General features: G+C 38.1%; 2 protein-coding genes across 30 annotated transcripts in view; one reads left to right on the top strand and one right to left on the bottom strand.

The window, feature by feature from the left end:
- Positions 1-828: 828 nt before the first annotated feature.
- Positions 829-5,373, top strand: SMLR1 (small leucine rich protein 1). Its single transcript, XM_030023514.2, has 2 exons — positions 829-1,057; positions 4,544-5,373. Exons 1-2 carry the CDS (start codon positions 835-837, stop codon positions 4,654-4,656), a joined length of 336 nt encoding a protein of 111 aa, XP_029879374.1. The 5' UTR covers positions 829-834; the 3' UTR covers positions 4,657-5,373.
- A 5,428-nt stretch (positions 5,374-10,801) lies between these two features.
- The window catches only part of EPB41L2 (erythrocyte membrane protein band 4.1 like 2), a 130,142-nt gene continuing 116,013 nt past the window's right edge, over positions 10,802-24,930 (bottom strand). For 24 of the 29 annotated variants that reach the window (XM_041125207.1, XM_030021817.2, XM_041125210.1 and 21 more), the window contains 6 exons: positions 24,208-24,768; positions 22,154-22,276; positions 21,558-21,656; positions 19,379-19,459; positions 16,536-16,674; positions 10,802-12,059 (listed from right to left, as the gene is read on the bottom strand). In XM_041125207.1, the coding sequence (XP_040981141.1) occupies positions 16,567-16,674; positions 19,379-19,459; positions 21,558-21,656; positions 22,154-22,276; positions 24,208-24,768 (972 nt within the window). In that variant the 3' untranslated portion in view covers positions 10,802-12,059; positions 16,536-16,566. The remainder of the gene's footprint in view (positions 12,060-16,535; positions 16,675-19,378; positions 19,460-21,557; positions 21,657-22,153; positions 22,277-24,207; positions 24,769-24,930) is intronic. The other 5 variants (XM_041125214.1, XM_041125217.1, XM_041125220.1 and 2 more) reach the window with 1 other exon arrangement.

Genomic DNA, 24,930 nt, shown 5'->3' with positions numbered 1-24,930 from the left:
GCATATCTCTACTGGAATTCAAGCACACAGGCAGGTCAAATAGCGAGGTTCTGCGTAGCCCTCAAGTGAAGTCAATTCAACCTGTGTGCAATAGCACTTCCAAGCTGTCAGGTCTACTGACCAGATGTTTTTAGAAACCTGAAGGTGTAGGAAAGGGCTATAAAATGACTAATCATCTTTTTAAACCAATCAATGCATCCTAGACACAGTTCTGCCATAGGCTGGTACCCAGATGGGAAAAACTGAACACACTGAATGGCTCAAACCCAGTTACTTGAATGCTTAAAATGTTCTTAAATTCTTTGGCATGACTGGCCCCCCCAAATCACATATTTTCAACTTTGCTAAAAAAGAAACCTTCCTGAGTTTCACAGTTCTGCAGCTGCTTTTTGGAAAAAATGCTGTTGGTACAGCATCCACTCGGTCACTTGCTGCTTGCCTCAACAGTCTGGTCTGAAAACTCTTCAGAGCAGAGACCACATGTATGCCTGTGTGGTAAGTGTAGAAAGGTCTTCACCCTGAGTGAGCATTTGAGACCTATTGTAAAATTAATAATATATCTAGAAAGAGGGTGCTTATTATTCAGAGGCATGTACAACATTAGCAGATAACAGAACCCATATTGCTCAAAAGGCAGCAGCCTTACATATTGAGCCCTGCCCAGCCCAACATATCCAAAGGTTTCAAAGCCCTGCATTACTTCAATACGCACTTTTAAACTTTGTGGTTGAGTAACTTTGCAAGTGAACTCCAGTTCTACTGGGAATCACAGGCCTACACAAACAAACCAAAGTCCAAAAAGAGATAATAGCCTGAGCAAAGGGCAGAACGTGGATGCAGGGACAAAAGGAAGCAAGCAGGATAAATAAGGTCCACACTTGGACATCTGAAGGATCTTGCTCAGCAAGGTTGCTGCAGAGGAAAATGAGCATGAGTTACCTATTTTCGGTGTTTGTGAAGGAGCTGCCTGGCTACGTTCTCTTTGCTGGGATCTTTATGCCCGTGACTTTACTCCTACTGCTGCTAATTGCCTACTTCAGGATCAAAATATTAGAAGGTGAGTCAGGACTTGGGGGCAATGAGTAGGCAGGCAGACAAAACTTCTCATTCAACAAGGTACTGTTAGGCTTGTACGATTAACTAAACTGAAGAGAACTATGATCATAAACAATTTTATGAAGTTGTACTGCATTTTAGGCCATTTTCTATTTGAAAAATGTTACAGGAATTTGTTTAGAACTTGGATTGAACCCTCACTTAAAACTGCATAATTTTACATACCATACTATAGAAGGTTTTACTATACTACACTATAGAAGGGGCAACCAAAATTGAGAAAAAGAATAGGGTAGTTAAAGTACAGATCATTTTCCTCTGTGCTTTCACCGTGCAAGTCTTCAGTGAGACAAGTAACAGCAGTTACGCCCTATAAGTAGTTGGTTATTGAGTACATATCTGTGTTCTTTCAAAGTTACTTATTTGCTTTTACTTTGTACCTAAATGCACATTTGCCATGTTGCTTTTTCTATTTTAAAATCAGCTTATACTCCAAAAATCTACCTTTAGAGTAAAACCAAAACAAGAAACACCCCCACCCAAGTAAATGCACAGTGAGTGAACACACCGGGGTACTGCAAACCGAGGCTGCTCACACAGCCTGACTGGTCCTGCGCGGAAAACATCCTGGGCTGTAACTGTAGCAGGCAGGGAGTTTCTTTTAGAAGGGAAACCTCTGTACATGAGACCATTCAGTTTGAATGGGATGATCTTCGTGCCTTCCAGGTTTGGGTCCCAGCTGCAGTAGCAGATTCACACGTGCTCTGCTCTCATTTTAGGCTTCCAGCTGCCAAGGCCAGCCCTGCGCACGCTCAGATTGGAGTCCTCATCCTTTCTTTCCTTCAGTTCTTCCAAAACATGTTCTTGCAGACACTGGGCTAAGCTTGTTCCTCAAATCAGCTGCCTTTTGAACCTTTTCTCCGTAGGGAGTATCAGGGGAGCAAAAATGACATCCCAGATTTCCTCTGTAAACTTCAGATGCTTCTTGGTACAGCTTGGTGAGCCCCTGTCTGGGACAACGGTCCACAATGCACGCACTACAGTTGTCAGCTCTAGCAGCTCACCCATTGTCTCAAAAGCAGAGGCTTGGCTAGGGCAGGCAGGACAATCCTGACCACAGGGCTCTGCAGATAAGCTGAGACACTCACCTCGAGCTGGCCCAAGGTGCATCAGCCCAAAAGGAGAAGGCTAGATTCACCCACCAGCGCAAGCCTAGGGAATAACCCTCACCTAGAAGCCAGATCAAGCACTGTAATTTGTACATTCATTAAGTTTGCTCTATGCTGCAGTCTTCTGAAACCCTAAAAATTAGGCAATTTAACACAGTTCTAAAAATAAGAAAGGCCACACATACCCAGAAATGTAGAATTAATTCAATTCCTAATTTTTATAATATTTCCAGGCATTTAGACCCGAGGCTTTAACAGAGAGGAAGGGTGTTTGTTTGCATACACCTTCAGGCTGCTAAAACTCAAACATTTCCTGATCAAGATGTGCTTTCAGCTGCTGAATTTATCAACTAGGGAAGCCTGTTCTGCATGCCTAAGCCAGCTCTGCCTTCAGTTATAAATTAGCCTTAGAGCAAGGTGCTGACAGTTTTTCACACACTAATAAACAACAACCAAAAAATAGCGTGGTGCCAAAACACTGTACAATTCAATATCTATGAAGGAACAGGAAGGCTAAGTTTTGAGAGCTCTTTTCTTAAAAAAAGGTTGAAATGAAAGCTAATGAAATTATTGCATTAGACTTTGGATAAGAGCAGGGATTCTCCCTTTCAGCAAATAATCATCTGTGTCCATCTGTGATAGTTAGATACTACTGAACTCATTCTTACCTCGTGATGCTCTTGCTTTTCTATTCCAGCTAGGATCAAGCAAAACAGGAAAAGCAGGTGGGTTACAGATCCCATCAGTTCAGGTATTTTGCTGAGGCTCAGACAATACTTTCATTAAGCCAAAGAAGCCCATCTGAAAAAACCCACAGATGTTTGCACTCATGCTGCATGATCAACTGCTGAAACAAACTGGCCTGCCCTCTTTCACAGTTCCTATATCCTCCTGAGCTGCACTTTCTGCAGGTCTGTAAATAATCTGCAGAACCAGATGTTAAATCCTGCTTCTCTTAAAGCACAGAATTTTTAGCTTTGGATTGGTAGTGAGTTTAAGTAAGTAATGATTTCCTAAATTTTCTGAGATTAGCAATCAATGCTTTAAGGGAGAGAGATGAATGAAGTAGTTGGCAGACTAATTTGCCAAAGGAATATTGCTGCTATGCTTCTCTCATTTGGCTGTTCAGTGCCTCGGGGAAGGAGGTTCTTGGTTTGCAGATCACAGGTGTTCTGGCTGGGACTCTCAAGAAAATGTGAGATGAATTCCTGTCTATTTAATACTTTGGGCATTGCAGTCCCAGCTCGATCTCTAAGCCCTTCTTTTGCTTGATCTGAGACTGCCAGACTCCAGCCTACCGCTTAGGCCTCCAGCCAACTCATACAAATCATCCTGAGCAGCTCTCCCCATACAGGCAAGTGGAGCCAGCTTCAGCTTAAGACCATCAGGTGAGCGAGATGACTAACCACAGAACCACAGATAAGCCTGAGAACAGACTCCTTTAAATGCCAACCCTCCCTCTCTGACAAAACCTCAGAAATTCAGCAGGCTTTAGGTGCCTATTTCCTTAGATCGCTTAAAAAAAAAAAAATCAAATTTGCATGACTAAAAGCAAGGCTGTCCTGTTTCATTGTCAAGTAAGCATTTCTTTTTTCTCTGTGCAGCAAGTGAGAGGCTCCATGCAAATATATCAAAACCCACCTTAGTATCATCCCTTCAGGATTCCTTAAAAAATAAAACCAACAAACAAAACGGCACACATCTCTCCTGAACAAGTAGCAATGACAAGGGAAGCTAATATCCCATGATAAAGTGTTTTATGTTAATTGGGCTTTTTTTTCTTTTCTTCTTTTCTTTTCTCTTTTTCTCCAGCCCTCTCCAAATAATTCTCCAAGCCTCTGATGACACTGTCCTGTTCTGAAGGTGTCAGGTTATGGGGGCGGAGATCATTTTTCTGTTCTGTTTGTACCACAGGCAGCATCGGGAGGATCAGGCCAATTTGAGGCTCTCATGGTACTACCACTATAAAGCAGAATGTGAATTGCCAGTACAAGCCAACTGCTCTCCTTGCTTCTGTTTAAGGATTTTATTCTGATTGAAAGCTGGTGGAGGCAAATCAGAATAGAGTATTTCTGTTGATGTCAATAGAGTTTGTGTCAGTGTTTCACTGGGCATAGGCACACTCCCAATCTCACACTCTGAAAACTTTCTTCTAGGAGCATGGGCAAACTGATAGTAACGTGCTACTTAGGCACCTTCAATTTAATAAGATTAGCTCTTACGAACATATGCCAGCTCCCACCACATGTTTATAAAAATTCACCATTGGAAATGAGCACATTCTTATGGAATTTTGTGTTGTTTGGTTTATTTTTCAGTTAATGAGGAACTGGCCATGGCACAAGACCCTGGAAAGGTCCTCCTGAATTACCATGGCCAGTGGCAGAAACCCAGGAGATCTGGACAAAAAATGAACAAATGCAAGAACTGAAGGACATTTAAGGGAGTCTCATGTCTCAGGAAGCAAGCTTAAACCCAGTACTCAGCTCTGCAGGTTTAAAAATAACCAGCTGTAGATAAATACCACAGAGGAAAACAAAACAGAGAGGAGAAATTAGTGCTGTGCCGTTCAACAGCTGCTGCCGTTCAAAAAGGTCTTGTAACAGTTTTGCTTTCTCACATGAGGCCAAGCAAGCAGTACTTCATGCAACTCATCGGACACCAGAGACCTCCTGCAACATACTGTATCAGTTCCCTTACATGACACAGGATTTGGAGGGGGGAAAGCACCTTGCTCATTAGCCCTTCCCTAGCATACTGAGAAGAAAGGTATATAACAAGCTCCTGAGAGAGCTGAGCTGACATATACAAGGAAGGCAGCCTTATTAAATTGAAGGTGCATAAATAGCAAGTTCATATCAAGCACTGACATCTAGGAAATTGAGAAGGGTGATGAAGGGGAACTGGCTTTTTTTTATTAGCTTGTACACTGTGGGAAAAATTGCGGGTTTTGTAAAGTATGCTTTCCATAGAATTTGGAAGCAAAATGTAACAGCGATGGGAAACAAAAGGACTTCTCTCTGCTGACTGCCCATGACAAATTTTGAAACCATGAAAAGATTAATTAAGTCAGTATTCTGTAAACCAGTTATTAATCTAGTTTAAGGACAAATGGATGATTTTTCAAATAAAAAACCCTGTAAATATAGAGTTTTCTTTTTTTGCGTGTCATTTGTCACACATAAAAAAAATCTCCCCCCCCCCATTAGCTGTAGATGTAGAATTTTTAGTGCATCTCAGATTGCCTGTGGCAGATGGCCCAGAAAAACGCAACTCAAACTGTTTGCGAGTACTATTGCCTTTCGGCTTCTCTGTTTCTGACTCTCAAGTTTAAATCCAAACTGATGAAGGACGAGAAGTGACTACCATTACTGTCCCTGATATTTACTGTCCCCGGTATTTACTGTCCCTATCTGCTAGCAATTGCTGTCTGCAATTACCTTTCATTACAGCTGTTTGTCACTACCCACCCTGCAATAACAGAGTGGATAATGCCTTGTCTGAGATTATGTGTGGTTTTGCACAATTTCAGTTCTCACAGACTTCTAAGAACTCCTTTGAATCATTTTATAAAAACACTAATGAGGCCATGACCACAGATTTAAGAAACACTGTAATTTATCAAAGTGTATGAGAAGAAAACAGGAGTCAAACAGCAAGTACCTTTACTATACGTAACAGTCCTCTATCACATTTTAATACTATCCTATTTTTAAAAATATGTAAGTCATCACACTGGTTTAAATCTATGCAAATAACATAGAATACATTGCATTGAACAGGTGAAGAGCCAACTGTTTATTACTTGGAAAGAGCTACCTGTACACCTGTATAGGAAAAGTAAATGTTAGGATGCTTAAACGCAAGTACCTCTAATTAGACCTAGTAGTCTCTATTTGGGTTCCCAAAAGAATTACCTACATTTGAAAGTGCAAAGTACTTTGTAGTTCCATTTGAAATCAGCAGAAGGTGCTGGGTAGAAAAAGCCAGGTATTTATTCAGAAGTCACAGCATTAACATGAACAGCAAAAGTTAAATACAAGATGGACATACGGACTTTGACTTCAAAGGAAGCGACCCTGTAAGAGAACCACAGCAAAACCTGGAAGAGCGAAGATAGTAAACTGAAGTTTATCTCAGTCAGCTGGCAGAAGAATCTGCAGTTTAATTGCAGGGCTCCCCATCTCCAGCTGGCAATTCACTCCAGATGCCCATTAACAGGTTCTCTGTGTGTTTCAAGATGCCCCACCTGCGATCATGCCAGAACTGCTTTCCCAGTATTTTGCAATCAAAAGGCTGAAGACACTTATCTTCTGATTTTACTCTCTGTATAAACTTGTTCTTCCCAGTAAGAGAAAATGTCCCTGCATATATGTTTTCATGCTACTGGCATGAAACACATCACACTATCTTAAATAACTCCTTCGAAAAGGAAAAATATATATTTAAATAACACCATAGAACTAAGTTTTTGTCTAGATAAATTATAAAAGCATTCTCTAAATATATATGAAAACAGTGATTGCAAGGAAATAATTTGTCTTCAATTATTGTTATCACTGAGGAGTCCTCCGTCTATCACTAGCAATAACATGAGGCTAGGATTCCACTCCACCGACAACGAATAAGCATGTTTAAAACCTTCCTGCCTATCTGTGATTGCTTCCTCTTCACTTCCCAGAACAGAATTTGAAGTGCCAACATTTAAGTAAGAAAGGTACAGAGAAAGGTGTTAAGAATGATGAAGAATCGTGGAATAGCTATTTGGCTGATGAGAGAATGACTGTTAGGTGTCTATTCTAGTATCAGCAGTGGTGCTTATCAAACAAAGTTAGCAGAGGCCTGTTCAAAAGAAATGAAAGGTGTTTTTTTCCTTAAGACACATGGAATGGTGAAAATGCCTGCCAGAGGAATTTTTTTAAAAGCAACTAGCCAAAAATCCAGAGGCAGATAAATATGAAAGACTAATAGACCAGTAAGTCTTTGAAAATTGCTGAATGCTGGAAGAATATTTGGGAATACTGCTTTCTAGTACAGTACTTATTCATACACACACCCCTAGGCAAATACCAGTAGCCTCAGAGATAGGAATCTGGGAGTGTTAGTTAGTCATTTAGCCTGGCCCACTACAGCCATTCATATATACTTAGCTCCAAAAACTCTTGTAGGATTTGCTTCATGCCAAACAGAATAGTTTAAACCCCAGGTATTAGTAGCATTTCTCATGCTTTTAAGTTGTACTAGTATTACTAATCCAAGCATCTTTTACCAAGTGTAGTATAAAAACCCCAAACAACTGAGCAGCCTGAAAATCAAAACAGTTTCAAACCTTCCAGAGGTGTAGTCAGGTTGAGTGCAGGACACCAGCTGCTCCAAGAAGCCTACTTCCACAGTTAATGTGCCTAAAAGCTGAGAAGCTCCCACTGCATCCCTGCCAAGGGTACAGTTAGTTGTCATTCCGATCACTATCAAATCTTACAAACTCTGACCTCCGTCATTGTATTTGTGGTGGTGTATTTCCTTCCCCCTCTCCAGGCTGATTTACGAACTCGGGAAGTCTTGCTAGGCCTTAGCATAAGTGTAGCGAGTCGGGCGGTTAAGCGACCTTTGACTGTGCCAGGAACTCTTACACAGCTAAGACAGGGAGATAGGCTGTGCGTCTCAGGGACTCCTGCTGCCCGGCGAGAGCCGGGGGACGGGAGCAGAGATAGCCAGTTCTCTCTCGTAACAACCTTGAGACATTTCAGTCCTCCCCTGCCAATCCTGGAGCATCCTGTATCTATATTTTGAGTTATTCTCAGCCAGCCTCAGAGCTTACATTACCTGCACGTGAAATGGTACCAGCACAGCTGGGATTCCAGCAATTTGTTGATGACAAAAGTCAATCGTCTCCCGAACCTATAAACGGCACTACTGAGTGAGGCCCTTTGAGCTCTCCTGGACCGCAGTGGGCTGTGGCCAGCATCTCCCTCCGAGCAGGACACCTCTCAGAGCTTGCAAACTTTCCCGTGTGCGAAAATCAGAGGCCTGTCGCTGAAAGCTGTCACAACCTGGGCTGATACTCTCTGTTCCTCGAGGCTCAGCCCTTTGCCTGTTGAGAAAGATGCCGAAGCATTGGAATTGAACCTTTTCACTTTTCATTCCCCCCAAGGAGAATTTTTAAAAGGTATACCTCTTTTTCTCTCTTGTACGTATATCTCTTAGTGTCTTTATGCATGCGTGTGTACTAACCTGAATAGTCTATAAGTATATTATAGCAAGTATAAGTTATTACTTTCAAATTTATACTGTTTACTATCATAAACTTTATTCAACTGTGAATGAATTTTAGGCTGCTATTATACTCATAATGCCTTTAGATACAAACTGTTGACCAAGTCTGGGAGTAGGAGTCGATCCAGACACACCCAGACTCCGACAGCAGTTTAGAAAGCAAGGGGGTCTTCTCTGAACCTCGTGACTCAACAGGAGGGTCTCCCCTACTTTTCCACATTCCCTATCTTTGCACAATCACAAGAACTTAATTCTAACTTGATTTTTCTTTGTAATATTCCTCTTTTTAACTTACTACATTTTCAGTCTCTATACACATAAGTTTAGTCTGATACTAACTTAATTTTCCTGAGTGCACTTCATCCATGTACTAAGTAATAGAGTGAACCTTGCCATTGAATTCTGTGAAGCCGCACTTTTATATAAATTTCTATTAAATCATTTTTCTATTGCTAATACAATTGGAGATGATTCTTCAAGCAATCTGAACCCCTCTTCTCTCTCTCATCCCCCCCGCCCATGACAGTATTTCATTTATTTTATTCCATCTCTTTGATTTCTTCTGTGGCCAAACTAGAAGTTGCCATTCAGCTTGAGCTGTCAAATAGAAGAATACTTCAAGAAACACTTTGTATTGTAGTTGCTAATCACTTTGAGCAAGAAATCTTTTTTTTTTTTTTAAACAGTCTGCCACCAGAGTTGCTTGCTTGTCCTTTATGAAACCTTAATCTAGGAAACAATCTGTAGAACAATTCCAACATTTATTATGAACTCCTAGGTGATAATGATTAAAAAGAAAGACGTATTAAGTATTTTTGTGTAGGACCCACATGAATCACTTTTCTAAGTATTTGAGCAGAATTAATTACTGAACTATCTTCTCATTAAATGGGCCTGTAATTGTATTTGAAATTGCCTATTTATTATAAAGCCAGCTTGTGAAGTGCCTTGAGAACAACTTCTTTTTTTGCATGTTGCAGTTTTTTCTATAGATATATTATATAAAGAAAAGTAACAATGGAAACTCATCAGTATTGCAAAATATTCCAGAACATCTGAATAATTACATACAGCCAGAACCTGTAAAACGTGACTATTTTTAGGATTGATCACACTTGGGGCTTATGTTTTCCTAAATAACAATGGTTGTTTAATTAGTACATGTTTAATCAATGGAAGTAATAGCTATGCACAAGCTATGCTGATCTGAAAGCACTATTAATTTTTCCCTGACAAAAGGTTCTGATTAGTATTTGAAGAAATACAGCTCTCAGTGAAAGTAATATTGTTTTCAAGAATATTATATTTGTGGTTTTAAGGATTAAATACAATTACAATAAAAACCAATATTGATCTAGTGTCTAACAAATCAGAAAGATCCAAACCAATAAGGAATTGAAGCAATACACTTTCCTCCCATCAAACGAGTTCTGCAACCAATACTACACCGTATCAAAAATACCTGAAAGATTTTATAGAGCTTTTTCTTATGTACTTTTGTATGAAAAAATCCATTAAGACATCCCCCTAAATGCATGTATCTCCGTTTTGACCTTCCCTTACATATCCCAAACTTGCTACTTCCTTGACAACCTCCCTAGTCATGCAAGGTGTTGTGGCAGTGTTCTTATGTTACTAGGCTGGGTGGGGTTCTCCTCCTCTTTTTGAAAGGCCTAACTTCTCTGTTTTTGAAGAAAAGCAGGTAACATTGTTATCCGCTGTTTTTCTGGGTAATGTGGGATGTAACTGAGAACGCCTATACGCATATAGATATCAACATCTTGGTTACTGTTGTCTTATGTTATCCAAATTATACAAAGCCAAAACTAATAGGAATTTCTGTTAAGCAAGCATGCTGACAGATGGCAGCAATCTAAACTGAGAATAGCACCAAAAATACATTGCTCAGAAGTGAAAAAGAACGCAGTGAGAAGGCTTATGATTTGTTTTGTTACTTGAAGATCATAGTACATCCTAACTCAATGAACTCAGTAGAACCGCTTGCAGACCGAGGGGCATTTTAACCTGCACTGTGCTGTCCAAATCTTGCCTGTTCTGGCACCTGAACATTTCTTCTCTGAACCACAGAAACCAGGATGCTTGTTGGAACATGTCTAAAAACCACTGATACTTTAGTATCAGTTTTAGGAGCCAGACAATTGTGCCACCCTTCTGGTAACCCTGGAGACTACTTGTACTAATCCCTGCTTTTCAAGGTTCTGTGGCAGCTAGAATTGCAGTTCTCATAACTGACTTTCTCACCTTAAATATCTTCCAAGTTTATGTCTGAGTGCCAAAAGTCATACAGAGAATAAACAACTTTATTTTATAACAGAATTACAGAAAGCAAAATATCACTTAATACAACTTCAAGCTGCTATAAATCTAATTTGGCATTTTAACTATACACAGAGTCAACAGCAACACCCCCCCCCCCCCCCCGAAACAAACAACTCTCCTGCAAGAACAAAATAAAAATAAAATCCAAAATAATTAACAGGTTTTCTCAATGGCAGTCTCAAATGATGGTACTGTCTTACTACTTTGTGAATGGAGTCCATCGTACACTTTTACTCAGTATCCCAAAAACCTGCATCAACCATTAGACGAAGCATGTGAAACATATACCTTCTCAGTAACAGAAATGTCAGTTCTAACATGGAGACAGTGAGGTTTAATAGAAAGCGAGCATTCTACACATGTATTCAAATAACGGAAGTGTTGAAATTTGGACACAGTAAGAAAAAAAGCACTAAGGTTTTAAGCTGCCTAGATCATCTTTTGTTGGAAGAAGAGAAAGCTATTTTGTTCTTCCTTCTTTCCTTATCTGGAATGCTGCAGACAGCAAAACATCTGCAAAAAGTTGAGCATTGGCACCAAAGTGCAAAAACAACACAGTGCTCAGTCAGAAGAAATGTGTCTGCAACTCCTTCTCCTCTATAGACTGCCACACCATCTCTGCTCCACAGAGAGGAGAACCTTAGAACAGAAAGAGTTACAGAGATATCAGTATAAAATTTATCCAAAGAAATATATTTTTTCAAATTTTAGGAAATGTTGTATTTTTATAAAAATCTTTATGTGATACCATACATTTACCTGAATAATCTGAAAAAAAAATCTGTAAATTACTCCAGTAAGAGATTTCACTTGAAATATTTGGAAAAAACTATATCTAAATTAGTAAAGAACCCCCTTCCTGCACAATTACCACCTGCTCCAGTGAACAATGCTTTCCAGACTTCTTTTTTGTTCACTTTCATATGATTAAGAATCAGCTTCAAAAATACAAGTATTTGTGCAAAAGAAGATCATATCCTCTAAAACTTCATTTAAAAAAAAATAAAAATCTAAGAGTGTTAAGAAGTGGTTATAAAAAATAAACAAGAAAGATCGTAAGGGAATATAGACCAAAGATGTTAAAATGGAGTTTGGTATTGGCATTTAAGTCTTGAACATCTGGTCATCATTGCTAGGCTTGGTGAATTCGGTAGAGTAGTGATGACTTGGAATGATTACAGTTCTTCACGATCATGATCACCGTCAGTATCATTTTTACTTCTGGAAGAAAAAGGAGGGGGAAGATTACACAAGCATTCATAACGGATACTATTGTGAATGTCACATTTTCCATACAGGTTATTTGGAGGGAAGGTTATTTAAAAAAAAATGTTGCATTAACTAAAGCCCCCTTCATTCATGAGGTAAACAGTAATTCAGTTTCTATCAATACTTTTCCTGCTTTAGCCTATCTTCTCTCTCCCCAAAATTCTCATGGTATTTTAATAGTCACCTCTTGCACAGTTTACTGAAAATTTTAATCCACATTCTAGTTCATAAATAAAATAAAAAAAGGAAGATATTTGTTCAATTAATAATCCCTCAGAATCAGTGTAATAACTCTCAGTTTTATTACAGAAAACAAGTCTACAAAACCAATACTGCCATAGTGATCGGGGCAGAGCTTTCATCACCTTAGAAACAACTAATCAAAATTTGTGGCATGACTCCAAGGCCTAAACACAATTGTCTAGAGCTGTTTCTGCAGTCCCACCAGCCCTTCAGTTGCTGCTACAGGAGGGCATAGGGCTCTTGATGGTCAAGCTGCAGACATATTCAAGGCAATTCAGGTGGCCTGTGTTTAGACAACTAAATTTTTTCCTTCATGTTTAACTGAAAGGCATCATCAGTCAAGTCACCAGGTCTCAAATACAAGAGCCAAATGGTGAAATGTCTTCATATTAGTCCTCTTTTACTCTCTCACAAGCATTTCGGACCAAGAACTGTAAAGCAATTGGCAAACTCAGACAAGAACATCTGATGCTGTCTGATACACTGCAAGCACCATTCCACAATGTATATATTTCTCAAAAAAGCAAAAAACCACTCTCAGCAGATGGAAGGAATTCTTTGAATGTTTTTTCTGAATAAAATTTTTACAAAGTAGTTAAATATTTGATGAAGGATCAGAATCAACTTTGCAGCTGGTCGCTAACATATAATGTGGTGCAAATCTGCCAAGATTGTTTCTTCCTCCCATGACACAGTCCCTTCAAAAAAGATATTGTAATTACTTATATGGGATAGATTATGTTGAACACTGATTTGAAAGATACTTTTCTGGATTAAGGTAGCATGAAGAAACTGGCACATTACACACTGATTAATAACAAATGAAAAATGTGATGGTAGCACATATTATAATAGTAAATCCTTGTAAATCAAAATTATCTCTTCTGCTGTCTCAGTGTATCTTTCTACCTTAGATCCTGCTATGCAAACGCAGAAAATACAAGATGGATGGTTTGAGCCTCCATGTTTCATGTTGCTGTGTACCAATGGACCACTGAAATTACCTAAAATCACAGGCATTCTGCTTGCTACAAAGTAATAGCTCTCTCAAAAGTGATGTGGATTTTTCCAAGCCCTTCTGGTGCATTTATGTGATGCGAGGATTCATCCACACATCCCTATCTCACAGTTCAGTACAGTTCCATGTCCTTTCCTGTGCTTTCAAAACAAAGCTGGAGCATACATGCTATACCCATTTTCAGTGACACTAAGCAACAAAGGTACAAAACAAATCCAACTGAACACTGAAATAAAGGTACAGTGAAAAAACATAGAGATTTGTGCAGAGTTCCTAATTTTTGGTAACTTTTCCCCAATCCTCCCTCACAAGCAACTCCCCTTTGTCATCTCCACAGTTTATAACATTATATAATGTTATAAAAATTAAAAAAGTATTAATGTTATAACATTAATGTCCCGGTGAGTGTTGACCAAGCAATTCCTTGATCCATGTTGTTTTCCTGGTTTGCACAGTTATGAGCAAAAATTTTTCACTCCTTTTTCAAACACAATAATCTCACCAAAACTGAAGAAATTGTCAGGGGGCAGCTCAAATTTAGCTCCACTGTGATGTAAAACCTCCAGCTTCTCACCAAGCTCAGAGGAAAGCTGGCCAAAAGGTAATTTATAAACTCTCATAATCAAAACAAACATTGTAGTTCTAGCACAATCTGTATAAGGGCAGAAAAGGCTTTGATGGAGAAAGTGGATAAACCTTCTGTCTGCAGGCAGAGGGCAGGCATCCTGCTGTTGTCCTCATGGACTTCTCCACTTTGATGGAGAAGGTGGATAAACTTTCTGTCTGCAGGCAGAGGGCAGGCATCCTACTGTTGTCCTCATGGACTTCTCCACGGCATTCAGCGTTTGCTCTATGCAGTGCTACAGGTAGCAGGAGTTCAGGACCAACTCCCAGGAGAGCTGATGTGTGTGCAGTGATGGGAACCAACAATTCTGCCAACAGATGAGAAACACTCTCTCCCCAATACCTTACAACATGAAGCCTCCAACTGGTCATATACATGACAACAGCTGGCAACGTGTATTTCCTCAGCCACACAGGCCCCTCCACTCCTATCCAGATGCTAAAGAAAAGCAAGACACTTGTGGGTAGATGAAATAAATTAAGGCTTTAGCCTATGTCTTTCAGCTGAAAATATGCATCTGTGATCAGTGACTCGTTCAGAAGACTCGGATTCCTTGATAATGGTCATCTTTCATAGAGTAGCATTCAGTAGGTGCACTTCATATCCTTGAAGCTTGCATCTTTTCTCCTCTGGATCACAGAAGTGATACCCGACAATGAAATCTTCAGGTCTTAGGAAACTCGGGCACAAGAATAAAACTGATCTTCTCAACATGAGAAATTATCAGGATTATGTGAAATATATCCTCCTCTCTTTATAGTAGTTTACATCAAATTTGGAATCAAGTCAGTGTCTTATTTTTCATATATTCCTTCATGAACACTTCATGAACAGTGTTCATGATATCTAGAAGTCTCCTGAAGCTGCAGGATGAAGTTTATGATGGGTAGTTTCCTTTGGTAAAAAATTTCATTCAATACTAAGGGAATGCATGCCTGTACAGAACCTAGGACTCTTTTCCATGAGCCAGCACTGCCATTGTATAAGTTATTGAACTGAGGAAATAAGAATCATGACAACACTAATTTCTTTAAAAAATACAAAATATATTTCTTTTACCTGGTCTCCCCCTACATTAACATTGATCTAAACGCATATTAAAAACTTAAAGTTGTACTAAACCAGTTTTCCCTTGAGATGTGCTCTTCTAAATACAGAGACTCATCAGTAGAAACTAAGATGTCTCCCAACGAAGGCTTAAAACATTGCTTTTTAAACGTCATTTATTTTTAAATCTCTCCCATTATTATTTAACCATGCCAAATGAAACCTTTCCCCTGAATCTGAATCTACAATTAACAAAACCATCAAGTTTGAAAAATCTGAAGCTGCAGTTTCATTACATCAACCAGTGTGACAAGCAAAGGAAATCTGAAGCTTTATACACCCAAATGGTTACTGAGCTTTAAGACATTAGCCTATAACTAGTGCAGCAGCAGGTTTATTCAGTGTTCATTCTGATCCTTCTATTGAATACATCAAGGAGAGCAGGGGGGTTTTTTGTTTTTCTTTTTTTCATTCCTAGAAATGAGGGCCTAATAAACCGATATTCCTTCAAATCAAACTCTTTCAACCAGTAAGAGTCTTTAAAACTTGAGTTTGCAAGGTATTTACCTCCTTGCCTGGGAAAATGATAAAAGGTTAAATATTGCAGTGTGCTTGGCACTAAGAATTAGCTGACTAAATTAAAATGGCCAGGTGTGCCCTTTCACTACTGGGAACTGCATGTAGTCTTCCTGCTAAACAACCAAGATATAATTACAATTAATGTCAGATTGGACTTAAGATAAAAATTCTTACGCTAACAGTCTACTATTAGTGCCTGTTTCAACACACCATTTTGTGACAGCATATATCAAAGACACCCCATATTTTTCAAGTCTTTTATCACAGAACGCAACAGAAAGCTGTTGCTACATTTTCCTATGTTAATGTCCTGGTTTCGGCTGGGATAGAGTTAATTTTCTTCCTAGTAGCTGGTACAGTGTTGTGGTTTGGATTTAGTGTGAGAATAATGTTGATAACACACTGATGTTTTCAGTTGTTGCTAAGTAGTGGTTAGACTAAGTCAAGGATTTTTCAGCTTCTCATGCCCAGCCAGCAAGAAGGCTGGAGGGGCACAAGAAATTGGGAGGGGACACAGCCAGGACAGCTGACCCAAACTGGCCAAAGGGGTATTCCATACCATGTGACGTCATGCCCAGTATATAAACTGGGGGAGTAGGCCTGGGGGGATCGCTGCTCGGGAACTAACTGGGCATCATTGGTGAATGGTGAGCAATTGCATTGTGCATCTCTTGTTTTGTATATTCCAATCCTTTTTATTATTATTGTCATTTTATTATTGTTATTATTATCATTATTATTTTCTTCCTTTCTGTCCTATTAAACTGTTCTTATCTCAACCCACAAGTTCTACTTTTTTTTTCCCAATTCTCTCCCCCATCCCACTGGGTGGGAGGGGGAGTGAGTGAGCAGCTGCGTGGTGCTTAGTTGCTGGCTGAGGTTAAACCACGATGGTTAATTATATACATAAGCTTACCTGAAGTATTTGCTTGAGGGCATTTTTGATTTTACTCTTCATCTTCCTCAGCAAGTTCAGTTTCTTTGTGCACCACCACTCTTGTGACAGACATGTCAGGGTGCTGCTCTTTGGCTTCTTTGATTGCCTGTGCCAGGGCCTGCAAATGTATTTGAAATATGTAACTCAATAACAGCAAAAGGACATTCATGTGGAACCACAGAATGGGAAAGAAGCATTGGAATTTTGGTTGTAATTGTTCAGAACTCTAAATTCCTGAACTCGAGAGGGCTCAGGGGTAAAAAATACCCCAACCACCAAAACCAACCAACCCCAAAAACACTCCCCCCCCCCCCCCCCCCAAACACTATGCTAAAAATTCACCAAAATTTCCAGGAAGTAACCAATAACCATAAAGTTATCCTGTACCTCCCCTAGCTCATTCCAGCAGACAAAAAGTATTCTTATACCCCAGAAGTTTTTGAACTTCTGCAACACATCTAGCAACTAGATTTCACAAGAATGTACACAGTACTGAAAAATAAGAGTGCCCTTCAGTTTCCTGAACAAAATGGAAAGATACTTTGGAATGTGTACTAAGTATGGTACTGAAACTCTGGAAGAAGATCATAACAGAAATTTCTTTCTCATTACAAAAATCTCCTTTTTCTCCTTTTTCTAGTTTGAGAGAACTCTCTCTAGCTTAACTCAGGGAAGTGTAAATACAAGTATTATTCAGTTTCTTATAATCCCCCCTCCACATTTTAAGAAATTTTATCTTCTTAAGAGATGTACCAATATACACATCTGGCAGTTGAATGAGTCCAACTGAAATATTCTATTCTATTCTACACAAGGCTTTACAGTCAACCACATAAGAGCACCCTCTGAGGCATAACAGGCAAAAAAGCACCTGGAACCTTCCTCTGATCTAAATCTTATTTCAGTGAGCTGTATTACTGTTGGAACCCAACACAAGAAAAAAAAAAAAAAAAGAAACTGGAAGGCATTCTGAGGCAACAGCAAGCTCACTGTTCACCTTAGTATCAACCACAACTAAAGAAACCCAAATATACTAGAAAGAGCAAGAAAAATATAATGCAACAAAAAAAGTTTATCTTAATTTAGAAAAGCTACAATTTCCTGAGCCATTGGTGGTAAGTGGGAGACGAAATAACTAACTCTGAAGAGAGATTGGAAACACCACCATTAGCCACCTTAACTATTATATCATAATGAATCTGAAATCCTATTAAGGAAATACGTACAGAAGAATACACAGTGTGCATTGGTACAATACAGACATTTGCTGATGTATTAATCCTAACAATTTTTTATGAGTTCTCTTTTACAATATGCCAAGTGTAATCTCTGTAGTATAAATGAGGATTTAAAAGAAAGTGGCTGCTGCGATTTAAGAATCAGTGTTTTTAATCAAACCATAAACAATGAAAAAACCTTACGTCTCTAATTGTTAAATTACAACAAGTAATACAAGCATTTGTATTCTGAAACTCCAAATTAAAATATTATTTTCCTGTTGAAAACAGTTTTAGTGATGTAGGGAGCTAAAAGACAAAAGAATAAACATCCAGCATGTAAGTTTGTGCATTTAAAGAGCTCCATATCCACTGAAGAAAAAGGGGTAGAGATTTCTTAAATTTCTTAAAAGCCACTCACTGCTGCTTTAAACTTCAGTGATTAAAACTGTATTTTGTACTTCCTTTTTCATAATTTCATTTTTTACTTGATTACCCACTTATCTCAAAACAAAGAAGGGCTTAGAGAATTGTCTGGTATACTAAAGGTATTGTGTGACCTTTCCAGATGTCTGAAGTGCACTGAACGTGTGTCAAGGCAAACAAGAGCCATGCCTGATGTTGAACAGCCCCGTCATTTAATTATGAGTTTCAAGAAGAGATTCAACCTGTCAAGAGCCACTTTCTGGAGGCAAATCAAAATGTGAAATTAAATTCCCTGAGAGCTCTCAGTATATTACAATTAAGAAGTTAAATTAAATCCTGTTATGTTGATTTGTGTAGCTTTCATAAAGTTAGAATTGGATTCACTGCAACTTTATGCAGAAGCTAGGCTTTTCCATTTGTATTATCCAGTGACTGTTGATTGACTTTGTTACTATAGTTTCTTAGATCAAAAACAATAAAAATTGTGTCATCATCGCTACAAAGATAATTGCACTTTCTCAATTATTTTTCTGTGTACTGCTTGAATTCAGCCTTCTTAATTGGGCAGGTAGATTTTAACCTTAGTTTCTAAGGCATTGTAAAATACTGCCTTGGTACCAATAGAGATGAAAGGTACTTACATAAGATTCCAGAAGATCAACAATTACTTTTGTTATACAGAATTCTATAAATACAAGTCAAACACTATTTTTTAAATTTGAGTAGTTTATGCTTTCATGTATTTCAAAGCTTTCAGTCAAAACGAGTGCTGCACTCAGATGTTGCTGACACAATGCAGTAGAGAGTCCCATATATCCAGATTAATGTATCGAAATAAGATTATTTTAGTAATGCTTTTCCTCCCAAATGGCAAAAGCAGCACTAAACAAATTGTCTATTCCAAAGAAAGCAATCCCTTTAGAAATAGTAAGAAATCCATTCACATGATCTATGATGCAGAGTTACGAATGCTGTTTTTCTTTCAGTTGTATTCTAAAGGCTCCTTATTCACAAAATGTGATTGCTTAACAACTTTGCCACAATTAACAGTCTCAGGGTCTTTCTATGTCCTCTTATTCAACTTCTCTACCTTTCTCTTATTTCAGGTTTCTGAAATATCATCTAGACCTCACTGGACTACAAAAGCACATTGTAAGTGTTAACAGCTTACATACTCACCTCGTCATGGTCAATATCTGCATCTCCAGTAATGACAATGCGCTTCTCAATTCTTGTTTCTGATACCCCACCTTTTACCATCTACAGATGGCACAAAAAAAGGGAAGAAAACATCATTGTAATTATTCCATATTGCCACAAAGCACTCCTTTCTGTTGCACTGAAACAAATAAATTTCTGTGACTGAGTTGCAATTAGTAGTAAATATTCTCGGTGCTAAATCATCCTTTCCTTTTTCAGCTATGCAGTTAGTCACATTCTAGCAATTGCTAAACTTGATAAAAACCAAGCAATAGAGAATTCTTTCTGTTACTGGAGTCCAAGTTTGAACAGATCTAGATATGCAGACAAACTGGAATTCCAGCTTCTTCCACCATATAAATCTGGCAACATGAAAATTCTAGGAGTCTCTTCTTTGATTTCAACCCATCTATCATGGGCCTCTTCTCAGTCTCTGAAGAATCCTATGCCATTAAATACAAAGACAATTCGGTTTTCAGTTCTGCTGTTCATGGACCTTAATGAGATATTTTCAACATATTTCACATTGCCGATGGAAATAATCTTGTGCTTTATTTCTTACTCTCATGATTGAAACATTTTAGCTTACAGAAAAACTCTCAGAGAAATCACATTATATGCTTTTTTAAAAAAAAAAAAATATCAGTCTGTATAAGAGAAAAGAATAAACTACTATTAAAGATACACTGACCGTACTAGGAAAGATCCAAATGTTAAGAACACCATTAGAATATTAAAACTATTTTGGCAGGTCACTTTATCAATAATGAACAGTTTGTGATGTAAAATAGAAAGTTAGTTTAGAAAATTTAGAGTGTCTTTTAAATTGACGATAAGCAGTTGGTAAGAAAAGATAAGGATCTGGTGCATTATGGTAATCCCAGTATTTTTTTAAGTAAAAGACAAGACTGAAACCATTTTCTTTAATGGTTCTTTCCAAAAAGCAGCATTATTTGACATCTGAATTTGACAAGTGAATGTACACTTTTTTAACCCTCCCCCCTCTAGCTGTGGTAGCACAATTTATTGAATAAAGACTTTTTCCTAAAATGGTGGTGGCTTAATGATTCCAAAAGGGAACAGGAAACTGAAAAGGACCTGTTGACTAGTCTGTATAACAAAACATACACATTTTAAATTCTGAGCTTACTCTATTTCATGTGACTTATCTGACAACTTTCCAACATAATCCTTCCACTGTCATTCTGTGAATACAACTTTCAATGTTAAGAATATTTCAGCCTTTAGAATACATATATTGAAAATATACCCAATGAGCAGTGAATTATTGTTCCATTCTATGATGATGTGAACCTTCCTCGTCTTGGGGGGAAAAAAACCCCAAACTCACACCTTACGTCTCCCTCTTTCCTTCTGCTTTACCCTAAACAATGCTTTCGGTAATTTTCTTGGAAAATTATGGGAAGAGTTCAAAGACAAGCATTCAAAACTGTGTTGCTGGGACACACCTGAAATTTTATAAATATTTACATAAATTAATAATAAGAATAATCATCAGCATCATCATGCTTTGGTAGTTCTAAAACTCTCTGGCATGAAACATTACATGAGACTGAACAGATGTGATGTCCTGTTAACACCGAGTTTTCCTTTCCTTTTCAAGCATGGAATGCAGAGCACATAATTCAGCATCAAAATATGCTTGCAAAGTAATCTAGTGGTATGATCTGTTTTTAAATATGCTCTAAACCTAGCAGCACAAGCATCATCAACACAAAGGCTGAGAAAACATTGTTTCACTTCATCCTTATAACTGATGCCTTTAGCAGCGTTCCTGCAGACCTCAGTCAAATCAGTTACATTAACAAAGAGTGATGACAGGACCAAAACTGTAGAAATTTAGGTACATACCCATTTGTCAAACACAGAAATAAGACCTATATAAAGTACGGAAAACTTAATCATATATTTCTCCCTTTCCCTGTCCTGTTCCCAGATATTCCTGCTTATTCATTATGGCTTCTCTGTTCAAAATCTATGTACAGAAGGATTAACTCTCACACATGCCTGGGATTAATCCAATCCATTTCAAGTCAGTTTTCTTCAATAAATTAGCAGATATATGAAAAGCTTCATGTAAGACTTTATTTTGAAGGTTTGGGTTATTTTAGTTCAGAGAGACATTATTCTATTTTACCTTTGTGATGTGTGTAGTTGTCGTAGTAGAAATTGACTCTGATGTAATTGTCTGTGCACTCAGCAGCACACCAGCATTGCCACCAGCACTGCCATCAAACTGTAAGACAAAAAAAAAAGGTATTTTTGTATTTTGGCATTTAAAAGCTTTGTTTTCACAGGAGAAAAAGCTGGTTTCCTTACTAAACACATTCTTTAGTTCAGTTAGAACTGAAATCTAAATAGAAACTATCCAAGTTTACCGAGTCATGTAAGACTGTTATGGTTCATTCTTGTGGAAAATTTATGAATAAAGTTACACGTTCCTTTCAGGAGCAATGACATATTTTAATCAAGTTTCCAAAACTAAAAATGAGTTATATATTTGCAGACAGCAATTAAGTCCTTATATAAAAAAAACCACTGAGAACTTCAGAAGTAACACTGCTTTGTCTACAAACATTTCACTTACCTAATTCATAGCCAAAGTATAATCTTAGCTGCTAGGAAAAAAGTATAGTTTTTTGAAAAGCATTTTTTGGACATTATCTATTTTGATCTACAAGTAACAGGAATAAAAACCAGCTTGCAAATAATATAATAACCCAGTCACCATACCTGTGGAGATTCATATGTGATAGTTTTAGTTTCTGTTTGAACAATTGGAACTTCTTTAGTGGAGATTTCAGTTCTCTGTGTGGCATCTGAAATGGTTACCATCTCTGTTTTCACTACTGGAGGCTGTGGTGCAAGAAATAACCAATCAATTCAAAAGATAGAAGAATGTTTGTAAAGTGGACCAAGAAAACACAACCAAAACCGCAAGAAAATGGTAACAGTAAGGTAAGTATTTGACTGTCTTCCCAATCAAAAAGCATGCAAAAAATAAGCAAAGTGAAATGAAGACTAATACAGGAGAACTCTTGTATCTACATAACATGGTAAAAAAATCTAATCTCCTAATAACCTTGCCAAAGTTCTGTGTTTCAGCCAACAGGACATATTACAGAAGGCAACTGCTAAAACCAAGCTGCAACACTTGTACTGAAAATGTGTCAAAGAGCATCACTAGGGGAAAATAAAATAATAATAATAATAATCATCATCATCATCATCTTAGTTTGCATAAAGAAGCTGATAGCTAGCTCAGCTGGATAAGCTTCATATTAGAACTAATCTGGGAAAATACCTATCATTGCTCAGTCAAACTGCAAATAAGGACTAGAAATTCCAAGGAAATTACATAAAAGTTTATCTTTTTAATACGTCCTACTTCTGGAACAGAAAAACAACTCTGACAACTGGTTTTCAAGCAGTCTACAGTCAATGTAATAATTCTGGAAATCAATGGCTTCTTTTGACAACAATCCTAAAAAGCCATTTTAACCATTTAGAGTTAGCTAGTGGTGTTCTCTGCAATATTGCAAAGAAAGCAATTAACCAGGGGTCTGTAAGCCAGTGAACTTGTGACTTGACTTATTGGAGCAGATTTTCAATATATTTAGGAACTTAAAAAAAATATATATAGTAAAAGCCTTTTGATGTTTTTATAGATGCATCAGTGACTACCTCCCATTGGTTTTAGATGCACATGGGGGGAAATCCCAAGGGAAAGAAAAAAAAAAATCCTTCCTTTCCCTCACACACACTTGCACACACAGCAGCCTTTCTCCCCTTCCTCCAAACTAGCTATATTTTTAGGAAGCGTGGGTCTCTGCAACTTCTAAAGTTATATCTTATAAACTAATTCTTTCACATCATTAATCAGACCACCTGTGTATGCAAAAGACAACAAAAGAAAGAAGGTAAGTTGTTTGGATTTAAGTGCAAAGAAAAAAAAATTGCCACCATTACAAGAACAAGCAGGTAGATTAACGAGGAAAAAACCCCACCCAATTGTTGGAAAAACCCAGCAGAAGATCATGACAACATTACAAAGAGATGCATCCCTGCGCTTCATTTTTTCCCCTTCTGCTTCTTTATAAAGTTTGGCCAGTAACGAGCCCTTCAACCTTGTTTGGCTTAAAACAACTCATAGTGACTGGAACCCATGCATGCTTCCCTAAATACCTACTTCACTAGAAGACTTCACAGTAAGATTGTGATATATGCCTCACCCCTTTACAATGCAGTGCTCTCACCTATGCGATTTCTAGCCATACTTATTCTAGTCTATAAATCCCTAACATTTTTAAAAAGAAAAAAAAAAAAAAAAGGCAAGAAAAGCAGTGAGTAAGGGGGGGGAACAAAAATTTGTGACGGGTGTTTTCTAATTTCAATTGCCAATAGTTTTCCAATCACAATTACATGTCATGGACGTGTCAAAAACAATTGACAAATAGACAAGACGAGACTTAAAACATTGGAAACACGTAAATAATAAATATACATTATGTATGTGCATATAAAATAAGGGGGAGATAAAAAGGAGATGTCAGTCTTCGGAAGGTTTGCCTTACTGGTGATTCTCACTCAGTTCAAGCAAAAAGTCAGAAACCATAACTGAAGGAGACAGAATTTCACTGCTCATCAATGGTTTCCCCTTCCAAATGATCTGAATCTTGTTGGATGCCTGAAGAGCTGGAGAAATAGGAGAAGAAGAAAGGCAGGTATATTTTCACCCCAAGAAAGATCTCTGCTTAATCTAGTTGTCAAACTGTTCTACCATTTACCTCAGAACAACAAATTATTTGTGGTGCAACATCAATGTCAACATGAGACACATCTCCATTGAGTTTGAGCTGTTCTTCCTCTTTTTCTTCACCTAAATCTTGCTTAATTTCCTCTGACAAATTCTTCTCTTCTGTAGCTATAGTAACTGCATTTTCCTGGACAAAATCTTCAGCTGTAACTTGTGTGTGCTCAACTGGTACATTTAGTTTACTGCCTTCTGGTGTGGTTTCCACATGCTGTATTTTTTCTTCGTGTTCTTTCCTTTTCATGTCTTCCTCTTCTTCCTGTTCTTCCCTGATGACTTCCTCAATTCCCCTATGATGTGGCTGGTATTCTCCCACCTCTTCATCCTCACTCTCACTACTACTGCTGCTGCTGCTACTATCTGATGGCAATGATGAAGAGTCCTTTTTTGACAGATGCTCCACCTTACATGTTTCCCCAGCATCAGTGGCAACTTGCATTTTCCCTTTGTTGGTTTCATCTACGACTAGTGTTTCTTCTATCCCAACCTCTGCCTGCTTCTTCTCCTCCACTATGTCCAGAGTCTCATGTGAACTCTGCACAAAAAACACGGATGAGGAAAAACAAAAGTAGAGTACATGAATAAATTAAAATGATGGAAACAAAATTAGCTGATGGCTGGTTCATGTCATGTAGAAGACAAAAGATGGTTGTGATGGTTAACTGAAAAAGGAAGGAAAGAAAGAATGAAGATGGAT

The sequence above is a fragment of the Aquila chrysaetos genome, chromosome 8, assembly GCF_900496995.4.
Source record: "Aquila chrysaetos chrysaetos chromosome 8, bAquChr1.4, whole genome shotgun sequence".
In the NCBI taxonomy this organism is placed as follows: Eukaryota; Metazoa; Chordata; class Aves; order Accipitriformes; family Accipitridae; genus Aquila; species Aquila chrysaetos.
This window is presented reverse-complemented; position numbering and strand designations above follow the sequence as displayed.

What these genes read in the sequence shown, in the direction of transcription:
- SMLR1 (XM_030023514.2), top strand. Translation starts at nt 835, where the DNA reads ATGCAGGGACAAAAGGAAGCAAGCAGGATAAATAAGGTCCACACTTGG. An exon ending in CAGGATCAAAATATTAGAAG is followed by an intron (nt 1,058 to 4,543) that starts GTGAGTCAGGAC and finishes TTTATTTTTCAG; the next exon opens with TTAATGAGGAACTGGCCATG.